This window comes from Danio aesculapii, chromosome 19 (assembly GCF_903798145.1).
Source record: "Danio aesculapii chromosome 19, fDanAes4.1, whole genome shotgun sequence".
In the NCBI taxonomy this organism is placed as follows: Eukaryota; Metazoa; Chordata; class Actinopteri; order Cypriniformes; family Danionidae; genus Danio; species Danio aesculapii.
In genome coordinates this window covers 43234303-43248351 of record NC_079453.1, presented here as the reverse complement: position 1 = coordinate 43248351, position 14049 = coordinate 43234303, and the positions used below count along the sequence as shown (strand labels likewise).

Below are 14049 nucleotides of genomic sequence, written 5' to 3'. Positions count from 1 at the left end.
AATAAGCCCTCAGTATATTCTAACATTTTATTTTGAAAGTCCTCTTTAGATATTATGTGTAATATAAGTAACTTTGAAGCTAAATGTAACTATAATTCATTAGTATAAAAGTACATTATACATAGTCTATTTTGCATCCCGGACGAGCCCCCATAGCTGCATTTTTTTTTTTTTTTGGATGGTCCACTTTATATAATATGTGGAATATAAGTAACTTTGCAGCTACGTTAACTAGGAGTCATTAGTATATTAGTACACTGTACATAGTATATTTTGCATCCCGGATGAGCCCCCATATCTGCAAACATTTTCTTTTAATGATCTGCTTTAGATATTATGTGGACTGTGAGTAACGTTGCAGCTACATGTTAACTAAGATTCATTAGCATATAAGTACATTGTACATAGTCTATTTTGATTCCTGGAAGAGCCTCCGTATCTGCAAACCTTTTTTTTTTGGATAGTCTAGTTTAGATAATATGTGGAATATAAGTAACTTCGCAATTACGTTAACTGGGAGTCATTAGTATATTAGTACACTGTACATGGTATATTTTGCATCCCGGATGAGCCCCCATATCTGCGAACATTATTTTTTTAATGATCCGCTTTTGATATTATGTGTAATATAGGTAACTTTGCAGCTATATGTTAACTAAGATTCATTAGCATATACGTACACTGTAAATCCCAGACGAGCCCCCATATCTGCAAACATTTTCTTTTAATGATCCACTTTAGATATTATGTGTAATATAAGTAACTTTGAAGCTAAATGTAACTATGATTCACTAGTATATAAGTACATTGTACATAGTCTATTTTGCATCCCGGATGAGCCCCCATAGCTGCACTTTTTTTTTTTTGATGGTCCACTTTAGATAATATGTCGAATATAAGTAACTTTGCAACTACGTTAACTGGGAGTCATTAGTATATTAGTACACTGTACATGGTATATTTTGCATCCCGGATGAGCCCCCATATCTGCGAAAATTTCTTTTAATGATCCGCTTTTGATATTATGTGTAATATAAGTAACTTCGCAGCTATATGTTAACTAAGATTCATTAGCATATACGTACACTGTACATCCCAGACGAGCCCCCATATCTGCAAACATTTTCTTTTAATGATCCGCTTTAGATATTATGTGTAATATAAGTAACTTTGAAGCTAAATGTAACTATGATTCACTAGTATATAAGTACATTATACATAGTCTATTTTGCATCCCGGACGAGCCCCCATAGCTGCACTTTTTTTTTTTTTTTGGATGTCCACTAGATAATATGTCGAATGTAAGTAACTTTGCAGCTACGTTAACTAGGAGTCATTAGTATATTAGTACAATTTACATAGTATATTTTGCATCCCGGATGAGCCCCCATATCTACATCATATCAAACATTTTCTTTTAATGATCTGCTTTAGATATTATGTGGACTGTGAGTAACGTTGCAGCTACATGTTAACCAAGATTCATTAGCATTTAAGTACATTGTACATAGTCTATTTTGCATCCTGGAAGAGCCTCCGTATCTGCAAACCTTTTTTTGTGGATGGTCTACTTTAGATAATATGTGGAATATAAGTAACGTTGCAATAACGTTAACTAGGAGTCATTAGTATATTAGTACACTGTACATGGTATATTTTACATCCCAGACGAGCCCCCATATCTGCAAACATTTTCTTTTAATGATCCGCTTTAGATATTGTGTTGCACTAAGTAACTTTGCAGCTTCATGTTAACTAGTACTCGTTAATATATTTAGTACACTCTACAAGGTCTATTTTGCATCCAAGACAAGTCCCCGTTTCTGCTAACACTTTCTTTTGAAGGTCCCCTTTAGATATTACATAGAATATGAGTAACTTTGCAGCTACATGTTAATTAGGATTCTTTAGTATATTAGCACAATGCACATAGCCTATTTTGCATCCCGGACGAGCCCCCGTATCTGCAAACCCTTTTTTGTTCAACTGTCTCCTGTAGATTATAAGTAACTTACATTTTACATTTTAACTTGGAGTCATTAGAGTATTAGTAGACTTTGTAGTTTGCATCCCGGATGAGCCCCCCATACCTGCTAACACTGTTTGTTGATAGTCTAACAGTAGACATTCTACTGAGAAAATGTACAAGTAAATGTTAACTTTCCCTAATCCAGACCTACTAAGTTGAAGTCTACTAATTCTAACTCAATGAGAGTTTGTTGATATTAAGCTGCAACATGTCTAAAAGGCAGCATGAAATATAACCTAATTATTTATACCATAAAATGACAACTCATCGATGTCTAAAAATAGCAATCCAGGTGTAATCTGAATTTCATATTATTGTGAGTTATAATAAAGTTCCAGGCGAAGGTGTGCCCGCAACCACATGCAGGAGAAAGAGACAAGCATGCATTCCTGCGGCTCTCCTCAAAGGGGACGGAATTCCCCCGTCCCCAAAAAATAACACCCGCACATCTATAACATCCCAGGAATGTTTTAATATCTGTCAGAATGTGCAAAGTGTAAGATTTTTAATGGAGAAAATGCATGGAGTCCAACTTAAAGTGACAGGATGGTATGTTGCGGTTTGGGGAAGCTCAGCACTTTACGTAGGCTTGTGCACATAGATAGCGATGAGTGTGAGAATATGATATGTAAACTGTAGATCTCATTCACGCAGCCCAGTGTTTCCCTTGCAGGGCCTGAGGCAGTAGATGTGCCACTTCCCTGTTAAATGACCCGTGTTCACCATCTACTCCTGTTTATTTGGCCTTTTCTGCTTTTTAACTCCTTGTTAACTTGGGATAGTGCTCACAAAAAGCATTTACTGCAGTTCAAAAGTGTGCAGTCGGTAAGGTTATTTCATGTATTTGAAAGAAGCTTCTTAACTCACTGCTTTTATTTGATGAAAAATACAGAAACAACTGTATGATTATTAACTTTAATATTACAAACTTTAGTTTGGGCCAAAATTCATAACTATTGTCTTATTACCTGCATATTATTAAGATAGTAACTGTTCATTAGTAGTTTTAAAGTATGATCTTATACTGCATTCTGAATCCTACTCAAAACCTAAACCCAACTTCGATCTTACTAACTATCAATAAACAGATTAGTGGTTTATTAAGCTAATAGTGTTAGTAATGGTTTGTAAATACCGTGAATTGTGATCTAAATTAAAGTTTTACCCGATCGAATAATGATTGGATTTGGATATGTATTTTAAATACATTGTGATGATTCTAATATGCTGCTTTGATGCTCTAAATAATCATTATAGTAATATTAACAATGTTAAAAACAGTTCAGTTGTTAATTATTTTCATGAAATGTGGCATCCACAGAAATCTACAAAACATATTACTAATATGAAACAGAAATCTGAAATCTGTATAATGTAACTTTAACTGTAACTGTATAAAAAGACTTTATTTTCATCATTACATCATTACATTATTCACAAATTTGCCACCATTTTTGTTCAATTTATAAAGTCTTTGCTGAAATTAAGCTTTTAGTTGTTAAAAGTAAAAGTTAAGTTATTAAAAGAAAAATTATTGATTTATTTCAAATAACTAACTGACCCCAAAAGTTCAAACAATGGTGTAAATTATCTGATTATTTACTCATCCTCATGTTTTCTCAAACCTGTGAATTACTGTAAATCATTGTGTGTTTCTCAAACAAATCTATAATATAACTCAAAATACGTTCATCATAACAAACAAGACATTCTGGCCACTTTTTGAAGCTTAAAAAAATCATTCCGTATTCATGGAAAAGAAACCAACTCAATCTTTCCCAATCCGTGTTAAGCCCCAGTCAGACCACACGAGTTTTATTGTCGGTTACAAAAGTCACTATGTAAGATTATGCGATTATGTGTTGATCAAATCTTGTCGTGAGTAACAAATGTGCCAGACTACACGTTTCCTTCATGATCAATCATCTACGACGAGGGTTATTTCCCAAAACAGTCACAAGTGTTGCTATAATAATATTTCTTATCTCGATTTCATTTTTTATCTTATTTCCGATCTCGGTAAACACTGATGCTTGCTGTCAACTAGGCTACATTATTTAAGGGCATTTGTTATGACATTGATAGGATCAAACGTATATTTCCTTTTAAATATTAAGATATTTTCTTTCTTAAATCTTAATTTATATTTTCCTGCCAGGGTTGCTTATTAACCACTCCCTCACCTGAACTTGCCGCGGGTGAGATGGAGAAAATGAAAGCACATCAGCAGCAAGGAAAAATCAGATGCTAAAGACAAAATAATGACATATTTAAAAAAAAAATAGCAAATATATGACAGAGGTTTGTGATACAACACATACAGTGGAGCATTAATTAAATCCTTATTTTCCACAGAGCGGAATAAATCATCACCGCACAGTTGAGAAGCCTAGTGAAGAGGCACAAACAAACAAAATAATTCGCATATTTTTCTTGGAAAAAATTATCTTATTGAAACGAGTTTCGTTTGGTATCATTTGTTTCTTCATTTTATTGTTATATTGTTTTATTTTTTGTTGGTATATTTGTGCCAGTCTGTCAGATAAATTTGTTTAAAACACCTTAATATTTTACAAAAAGAAGTTAATGTGTGCACAAGCAATGATTAATCTTATCAACCCGAGACCCACCCATAAGTAAATATGCAGCCGATTTTTTTTGTATACCTTACCAACGGATTAACGGCAGCACCCGCAGATATAACTGAGAAAGTATGTGCTCCTATTGTCCAGTGTCACCCACGTGACAGAACTCGTGAAGATCGGGTAAACATTAAACATGCTAGACTTTCTGCGACGGTGTCATGAGGAGTCGCAGACATGATAACGGTTGTCGTCAGTTATGCCACATTAAGTGAGAAGATACGATTAAATCTTGTGTCACGATGCCTATTTATCATTTATGACTCTCCACAACACCCTACGTCAAGAATATTGTGCCGAAATTGTGACAAAATCATGTGATCTGACCGGGGCTTTACACATACACTAAATGAAAGTCATCCAGGATTGAGGCTGAGAAAATGAAGACATGCTTCTCATTTGCGGCTGAACTGTGCTGTTAACTACTTCTTATGCATTTTCCTTTCTCCATGGTTTTGTCATTGACATCTCTTCTTCAAGCTACTTTTCCATTGCCTTTTCCCTTTTTTTAACATCCATGCCTCTCTCCTCCCTAACATTCCTTCTCCGTCCATCTTTTATTCATACTTGGCCTTCATGCTTCCCTCACTCTGTGGTTAATGTGATCTGAGCCAGTATCTCCAGACACAGATTGCAGTATCTGTGAGCACCACCATGTCCATACGTCTCCCGCCCTTAACCCAAGGCTTGCTCAATCTCTCCAGTCCATGTGGTTTGAACCCCAATCAAGAGACTCAATCATTCATTTCTGAATGCGCAGATTAAGCTCCAAGGCAAAACGCTGCTGTCCAGTGGCCTCAAAGCTCTGGACGCAGAATGGATATACTTGCATATACAAGAAACTGCCAACATACTGTCTTCATTAGCAAAGCAGGGTTTAAAATGTGCTGTGTGTATGTTTTTGACTCTTCTAAAGCATAAAAACACCGTAATATGTTTGCAGATATTTAAGAAACATGCCAAGGGAACATTCTAGTTTATCTGAAAAACAATGCTGAAGTCAGATATTCTGCTTTAAAAATCCGAGTTACATGACAAAAACGACTGTCTTTGTTTTGGTCATTTAACCCAACACTGCCAGTTTAGCCAATTAAATTTCAGCGCCCCGGGTTGCCTTGGTGGAAAACTTCGTATTTCATTCATTCAGTCAGAAAGGCTCTCAAAGCATGCGTCCGTGACCGAATTGCGACCGCCGGTGGACAGTAGCAGACTCCGAAAAGAGACGTAGATTTAGAGTTCCACATGAGGATATTAATTAGCAAATAATATAAATATTACGAGCGTAAACATTAGGTGAGCAGGTTACATTGTAACCCTGTGTCCTAACAACATGCTACGTGACGAGATACACAGTGATCAGCAATTTGACTGTTTGCACCAGACGAAACACGACAGAAATTTAAAAACAGCCATTCATAAGCACAGAATAATGCACTCACCGACGAAATGGTAAGGTTTTTGATCTAATTAATACATATTAAACCTCTTCAACATTATCAAATGTACATGCTGAATCACTGAAATGTGTTGGTTTTGAGTCTTAAGTTCAATTTCAAGCGGTTTATTTCATTGTCAAGATCTGAGGTGAAACTATCTGCTGTAGTATCGCAATAAATGTCATGTGTGTTATCAGTCAAAAAGTGAGGCAATTTTAAGAAAATGATTTTTTTTTAAATTACAACCTAATACTGGATATTACAGTATTCAGTAAGTAATAATTTTCACAGGCTAGTTATATCTTATTTTTTTTACTTTTGGCATGTGCAAAATACCCCAAAAATGTTTGCAGTGAGATTTAAATATTTGCATGCAGGGTGGGAAAAGAGCTTTTTCAATGACTAGCCACTTTAGCTACTATTTAAATTTTTCATTCACAAAATTCTGCAAGCCAAATTTTTTTTTTCACCAAAGTCACTTAAAAACCTTCATTTTTTTTACATTAAATTATTGTTGTAAATACAAATATCAAAAGTCAAGTCATACAGTAATCACCAAACTAAACTAAAAACTTTCCTCTGTAGTCAAATCCTCAAATATCACTGAATGGACATACGTGCACATAAAATCGGACTCTTGAATGAATTCCTTAATGATGCGGTGGTCAATGTTTGATGGTGACTAAATCTATTCCATGATCCCTCTAATATAATCTGATTGTCAGTCATGAAAAAATGAATGCGGTGTTAGAAGAATATTCGGATGATGGTAGAAAGGATTAGAGGACCTTCTGTCTTACCTTTGTGCTCCACAATTTCACAGTCCAGTCGAAAGAAGAGGTGACAAAGAGGTGTGAGAAATCGACCGGGCCCACAGCGCTGTGACAGCTGATGCCTGTCACCGGCCCCTGATGGCCCTCAAACATCTCACAGATGCCAGCTTTACTGCGGAGCAACACAAAGGGATGGTCAGAACACTATCGACCAACAATTTCAGCCCTATAAAAGAACAGTATGTCATCTTCAACTGTCTAAAAAACAAGTCAAATTCAAGAGAGTGTGTGTGTTGTGTTCACTTAATCATCCATTCAAACGATTCGTTCAAAAAGGCAGAATCATTTCAAAATGATGCAAATGACTCTTTTTATGAATTGATCATTGGATAATTGACTCAAATGATTTGTACAGGTATTACAGTATTACACTGCAATGTTGCTCAGAATTTGAAACTATTTTGGTAGGAAGAGTGTTGCTTTGAGATAAACAAATGTTCTGCCCAGGATTTGAAACTCTTTTTATTAACAAAACAGGAAAAAACAGATATCGTTAGGTCAAACATGTAACTCAATCAGTATTAAATTCTTGTTGAACAGATGTATACATGGGCGCTACTAAGCAGGGGTAAGTTAAGATGATTCTAAGGGCCCATGCACTTTTGGGGCCCCCAGAGGTACTATCAGAGGGCCCAACCTCTTCCTACCCAATCCACCACCACCCCTCCCCCCACTCTTCACCTTCGGGCACCTAGGGCACAAAAAGGGGTGGTTTGGCCGGGGCGTCTACTGCAATCTCAAATATTCTTTCATAAGGCCCAAAAATTAAAGTGGCAGCCCTGGTAAAATTACAAAGGCATGATCAAAACAAAGCAACTAATTTTTAAAGGAACTTTTTTTGGAAATAGGCTCATATTATGAGTCACCTAGAGTAAAACAGTTGGGTTTTACTGTTTTTCATTCCATTCAGACAATCTCTTTAGCTTAGCTTAGCTTAGCATAGATCATGAAATCGGATTAGACCATTAGTATTTCACTCAAAAATTTCAAAATTAGAGTTTCGATAATTTACCTATTTAAAGGGCAAAAAAAATCTACTTTTCCAGCTGTTTGGACAGACATGTGTGTAGGTGTAGTGTATATACCGTCATATTGGGGTGATATAAGCAAACCCAGTGCTTTTTTCAATTTAACAACATAAAAACGGTGGACCAATTGGAGCGGTTTTCAGACCGACCGCGACTTGACATAGGAGTGCGGTCCCCCCGCCCACCAATATTGATTGACAGGCGCATCATCATATCCTCAGTTTGTTGATTCACGTCCGCCATTTTCAGCGTGAGTCGAAGCAATATCACTAAAGGTACACGGCGGACAGCCGCCGACTTCAAGCGCCGTTGTGTGTACCCTGATAGAAACCTATGTTTAGAGTTCTAAAATGCGTGGCGTGACGAATCGGGACACTTCATGTTTCTGTCGCGCCACAGAGAGTGTCTGGTGTGCCGTGTCGTGGCTTCGAGCGATGCATCCCGTGCCTCAGTCAAAGTTAATTCAGTGTGCGTGGTTATTAGTCTCGGTGTACAAGCTCGGCACTTGAAACTAGCACACAGTTGGCTGTAAAACTATACAAAGACGCAAATGAATTTGTACTCTCTGCTTGGTCTGTGTCAGAGTCGTACATGTACGACTGAATGCTGATCCTCTCACTCCTGCTCCTTCTCTCAGTTTGCCTGTCTGACTCTGTTGCAAACACAGAGCGGGTGAGCTCATGGCTCCGCCCCCTTGTTACGTTGGGCGGGAAGCCGAAACTAATTTACATGTGAAGCAACACACTTATAAATCAGCGAACTGTGGACACGCCCCCAACACGTTCAAACACTTTTGAACACATTATAATAAAAAAATCTGAATTGTGTTTTGAACTGAACCTAAACTGGCACACACAGAAGAACCATAATATTAATATTAAATCATAAAAAAGAGGTAAACTATGTTCCCTTTAAAGTGTGACTGTTCTGAAGTTCCATTGTGTACTAAGAGCAAAACAAAATTAAAAGTTGCTATTTTCTAGGTCGATATGACTAGGAATACTCTCATTCTGCAGTAAGAATCAAGGGACTTTATTGCGGTGCCATGGCTGCAGCAGGTGCAATGATATTACATATTGAGTCACTAGGATTCAGCAAGTATGCATATATAATAACGTTCAGTAATGAAGTTTCACACTTAAGAATTTGATTATTTGCCTATGATTTGATTAAATTGAACACAAGTGTGATTGCTCTGTTAGTGTGGTGTTAATCTGAGTAAGAGTGAATGCTGCCATCCGGACTTGATGCACTGCGGTTTGACTGAAATATGAATGTAACAAAGACTAAAACACTCACCTGCCGTGTCTGGAAGCTGTATACACAGTCCCCTCCTCACTGCCAACAATATAATTATTCACGTCTCCAGTAGGAAAGGCCATCCCAGTCACTGCGACTGGTTTAGACTTGTTATAAACAAGCTCCATGCTCTCCTACAACAGACACACATGGACTGAGCTTTTAAATAGTTATACAGTAAATATATGGTTGTATAGTATACTATAAATACAGTTGAAGTCAGAATCATTAGAACTTCTGAATTATTAGCCCCCCTTTATGTTTAGTTTCACCCAAATTCCTGTTTAACGGGGAGATTTTTTTTTCAACACATTTCTAAACATAAGTTTTAATAACTCATTTCAGATAATTGATGTCTTTTATCTTTGCCATGATGACAGAACATAATATTTGACTAGTTAAAGTGCAATTTAAAGGCCTAATTAGGTTAATTAGGCAAGTTAGGGTAATTAGGCAACTCATTGTTAGGCCCACACAGAATCTGTGCACGCAGAATTCCGCAGATTTTTCATTGAGTCTATTTATTTACTTGTGTACATGTGGCAAATTTATATTTATTCAGTTTTAATATCAATTTCAGTACTAATATTGAATAATATGAAAATGTTCCTATAATTTATTTATAAAACAGTTTGTAAAGTAATATTTTCTGTCTTTTTAGTAGAGATATTATATGAGATACTTGCTTTGTTTACCAAAAAAAGTGGAACTAATTGGATTTGCTATGTAAACAAAAGTTAAAAAGGTATTCTTTTTTATGTCATATGTTAAGTTTGTAAAGGCGACGCAGTGGCGCAGTAGGTAGTGCTGTCGCCTCACAGCAAGAATGTCGCTGGTTCGAGCCTCGGCTGGGTCAGTTGGCGTTTCTGTGTGGAGTTTGCATGTTGTCCCTGCATTCGCCTGGGTTTCCTCCAGGTGTTCCGGTTTCCCCCACAGTCCAAAGACATGTTAAGCTAAATTGTCCGTAGTGTATGAGTGTGAATGAGTGTGTGTGGATGTTTCCCAGAGATGGGTTGCGGCTGGAAGGGCATCCGCTGCGTAAAAACGTGCTGGATAAATTGGTGGTTCATTCCACTGTGGCGACCCCGGATTAATAAAGGGCCTAAGCCGACAAGAAAATGAATGAATGAATGAATGAATATTAGGTTTGTAGTTCTGATACTCCCAAAATCATTCTGCATAAATCTGCAGATTTTTTTACAATATTCTCCGCAGAAATAGCACAAAATGTCCGCAGATTCTATCGGGCCCTACTCATTGTTTAACGATGGTTTGTTCTGTAGACAATAAAAAAAATGCTTAAGAAGCTAAATATATTGACCTTAAAAAGCTTTTTCAAAAATTTAAAACTGCTTTTATTCTAGCCGAAATAAGACAAATAAGACTTTCTCCAGAAGAAAAAATATTATAGGAAACACTGTGAAAAATTCCTTGCTCTGTTAATCATCATTTGGGAAATAATTAAAAAAAGAAAAAAAATGCACAGGAGGGTGAATAATTTTGACTGTATATAGTAAATATGGTTATATAGTATCAGCAGTGGCACCTGAGGCTGTGAGAGCATATCCAGACTCCAGGAGCACATCCGGCCGTCTGTGGACACAGTGATCAGGTTGTTGGCGTTCTGGGTGCCGACCACATTAACGCAGTATACAGGGTGCTTTGAGATAAAAATACATACAGTCTGTCACCTAAAACTGTCTGAAAACTGAGAAAATTCAAGAAAGTGTGTGTCTTGTTTGTCTGTCATGGATAAATAATTATGAAATTAAAAGTGCCAGTAGGGGGTGATAAGTTTAAAGAGTATAGTTTACATGTGTTGTTAAATTAAACATGCGTGTGCACTGAAAAAATGGTGTCTGCAAAATTGTTGCAAACAATTTATATGTGTTGAATTTAAACAAACATATTAAGTTTAGTAATGTTCAACTTAATTTGTTTGTTTAAATTCAGTCCAAATAAATTGTTTACAACCACTTACCTTAAAAATGTTGTAAATCCAAGGAATCATCCTTGAATAATTGTTTTCAGTGTGTGTATATGTAGTATAACACGCACACCTGTTTTACTTTTTCACACAAGACAAAGAAATTAACAAAAAAAAACTTTCATGTTAAGGCCTCAAAACCTCATCTTTAGATAGAAACACAATATTTAATAAGCATCCAAGTTAGGTAAAAAAAAATTTCCTCCACAATCACTGAATAAATTGACTTTGAATTGAAGTGAATTGAATTATGTATGCACAACCATGATTTAATGTGAAAATTGAAATATATACTGTATCATATACTGCTCAAAAAATAAAGGGAACACTTGGAGTTACATTGTGTTGTTTAAGTGTTTTTCCCAGAGATGGGTTGTGGCTGGAAGGGCATCCGCTGCGTAAAAACGTGCTGGATAAGTTGGCGGTTCATTCCGCTGTGGCGACCCCGGATTAATAAAGGGACTAAGCCGAAAAAGAAAATGAATGAATGAATGTTTAAGTGTTCCCTTTGTTTTTGAGCAGTATTTATGCTGTATATATTATAATATTTACAACTTTGTTAATGAATGCTACAGCATACTATTGTATTCACTATAGTGAACTGACAAACTAATAAATACCATAATAAACTAAGTTTTACTACAGTGATCTGGGGTATATTATAGTATAATATACCTTACAGTTGAAGAAAACTACAGTATTGGGTAATTTGTTTATTTTACAGCAGTTGTTGTATTGGCAACTGTACTTTCACAACAGATTAATTGAAGTACTTTACTAAAGTATGGTTCAAAAACATTGGTAAACTATTAATTCCTATAGCATTTTTTCATGTGGGCTGTGTCTAAAATACAGTATTACCTTCTTGTTTGTTAAACTGTTGTATAACATCAGAGTCATATTTGTGACTGGACTCAAGCACTGATATTTAAATCAGAATCAGAAAGAGCTTTATTGCCAGGTATGTTCACACATACGAGGAATTTGTTTTCGTGACAGAGCTTCTACAGTGCAACAGCATTACAGAGACAGGACAAAAAACAGATAATAAATATATAAAAAAAAAAAATAGAAGTAGTGAGTGCAAATATACAGATTAACAAGTGTATGTACAGGTCTATTACTATACACAACGTTATATTTGCAGCTGTTATGTGCAAATTGGCATGTAAAGTGTGTTGTTAAATAAGTGTATATGTGTATAAAATTGTATGGCAAGAAGTGATGTTGGTTCCACAATTATCATCAAGTGTTCATGTGATGGATTGCCTGAGGGAAGAAACTGTTTCTGTGTCGGGCTGTTCTGGTGCGCAGTGCTCTGTAGCGTCGACCAGAAGGTAAAAGTTCAAAGAGGCAGTGTGCTGGGTGTGAGGGGTCCAGAGTGATTTTGGCAGTGAGTGATTTTGAGAGTGAGTAAAGTAAACAGCATTTTTGATTAAGAGTTATTGCTTAACTATATCATATTTACCTTTAAAGGGCACCCCTTTACCCCTTTTTTCAAGATTTAAAATTAGTCTTTTGTGTCTCCAGAATGTGTCTGTAAAGTTTCAGCTCGAAACACCCATCAGATTAGTTATCATACCCCTTTAGAACATTAGAATTTTCTACTTTTAACACTATATATCAGTTTTTGGTGCCTGTCCCTTTAATTGTAGTTCTCCCCGCCCGACGTTCCACTGCTGTATGGACATCCGTTATGTTAATATACAAAATAAACCTGATTTAATGTCCACAAACTGCGATTGAAACGTCTTCTTTTACAATTGTACTGACACTCGACTGTTGTGATAAAGATGGTAAAATCGCTGTAATTCATTACACACATGCACTGTTTTAAAAATGTTTTAATCTTGTAAAACTCATTCTTAATCACATTTGATGATGATTGATGATCACAGAGAGCTGAACAGATCTTTTAATCCTGGTTGCTTTGCGCACATCCTGTCTTGTTGATATGATTATACGCTTTACTACGGAGACATGTACGCGGCTGTCAATCAATTCGGTGGGCGGAGAAACCACACTCCTACGTCACGTTGCGGTCGGCCTCAAAATGGGAGGGAGTTGGATCCTATTTTAACGTCAGGAATTTTTAAAAAAGAGACTTATTGTCTTTATATCACTCCAATATGACAGTGGACACACTATATCTACACAAATTAACTACAAGTTAAAAAGGAATTACTTTTTATTTCATATGTTAAGTTTTTAGTTATGATACTCCAAAAATTATTCCGCATAAATCTGCAGATTTTTAACAAAATTCTGCACAGAAATAGCAAAAAATGTCTGCCGATTTCGTCTGGCCCTAATCATAGGTGCCCTTTAACACAAAAACCAATATTTTGAGTCAATTAACTGCAATCTAGCTGCCTAAGTAAAGCACATTTTCCATAAATCAGTTCACTCATGTAGATGGTGAAAATTCCAATTATGATACTATACAGGTGACGCAGTGGCGCAGTAGGTAGTGCTGTCGCCTCAGAGCAAGAAGGTTGCTGGGTTTCCTCCGGGTGCTCCGGTTTCCCCCACAGTCCAAAGACATGCAGTACAGGTGAATTGGGTAGGCTAAATTGTCTGTAGTGTATGAGCGTATGTGTGAATGAGTGTGTGTGGATGTATCCCAGTTATGGGCTGGAAGGGCATCCGCTGCGTAAAAACGTGCTGGATAAGTTGGCGGTTCATTCCGCTGTGGCGTCCCTGGATTAATAAAGGGACTAAGCTGAAAAGAAAATGAATGAATGATACTATATAATATTACAGAAATTTGCTAGATTTCTGTTCTTCTATTGTAT

The 14049-nt window shown here is 36.4% G+C and overlaps 1 protein-coding gene across 2 annotated transcripts in view; it reads right to left on the bottom strand.

The window, feature by feature from the left end:
- Positions 1 to 14049, bottom strand: part of LOC130247004 (cytoplasmic dynein 1 intermediate chain 1) — a 160043-nt gene that overhangs the window by 20394 nt on the left and 125600 nt on the right. For both annotated transcript variants that reach the window (XM_056480181.1, XM_056480182.1), the window contains 3 exons: positions 10814 to 10927; positions 9268 to 9401; positions 6908 to 7052 (listed from right to left, as the gene is read on the bottom strand). In XM_056480181.1, coding sequence (XP_056336156.1) covers positions 6908 to 7052; positions 9268 to 9401; positions 10814 to 10927 — 393 coding nt within the window. The remainder of the gene's footprint in view (positions 1 to 6907; positions 7053 to 9267; positions 9402 to 10813; positions 10928 to 14049) is intronic.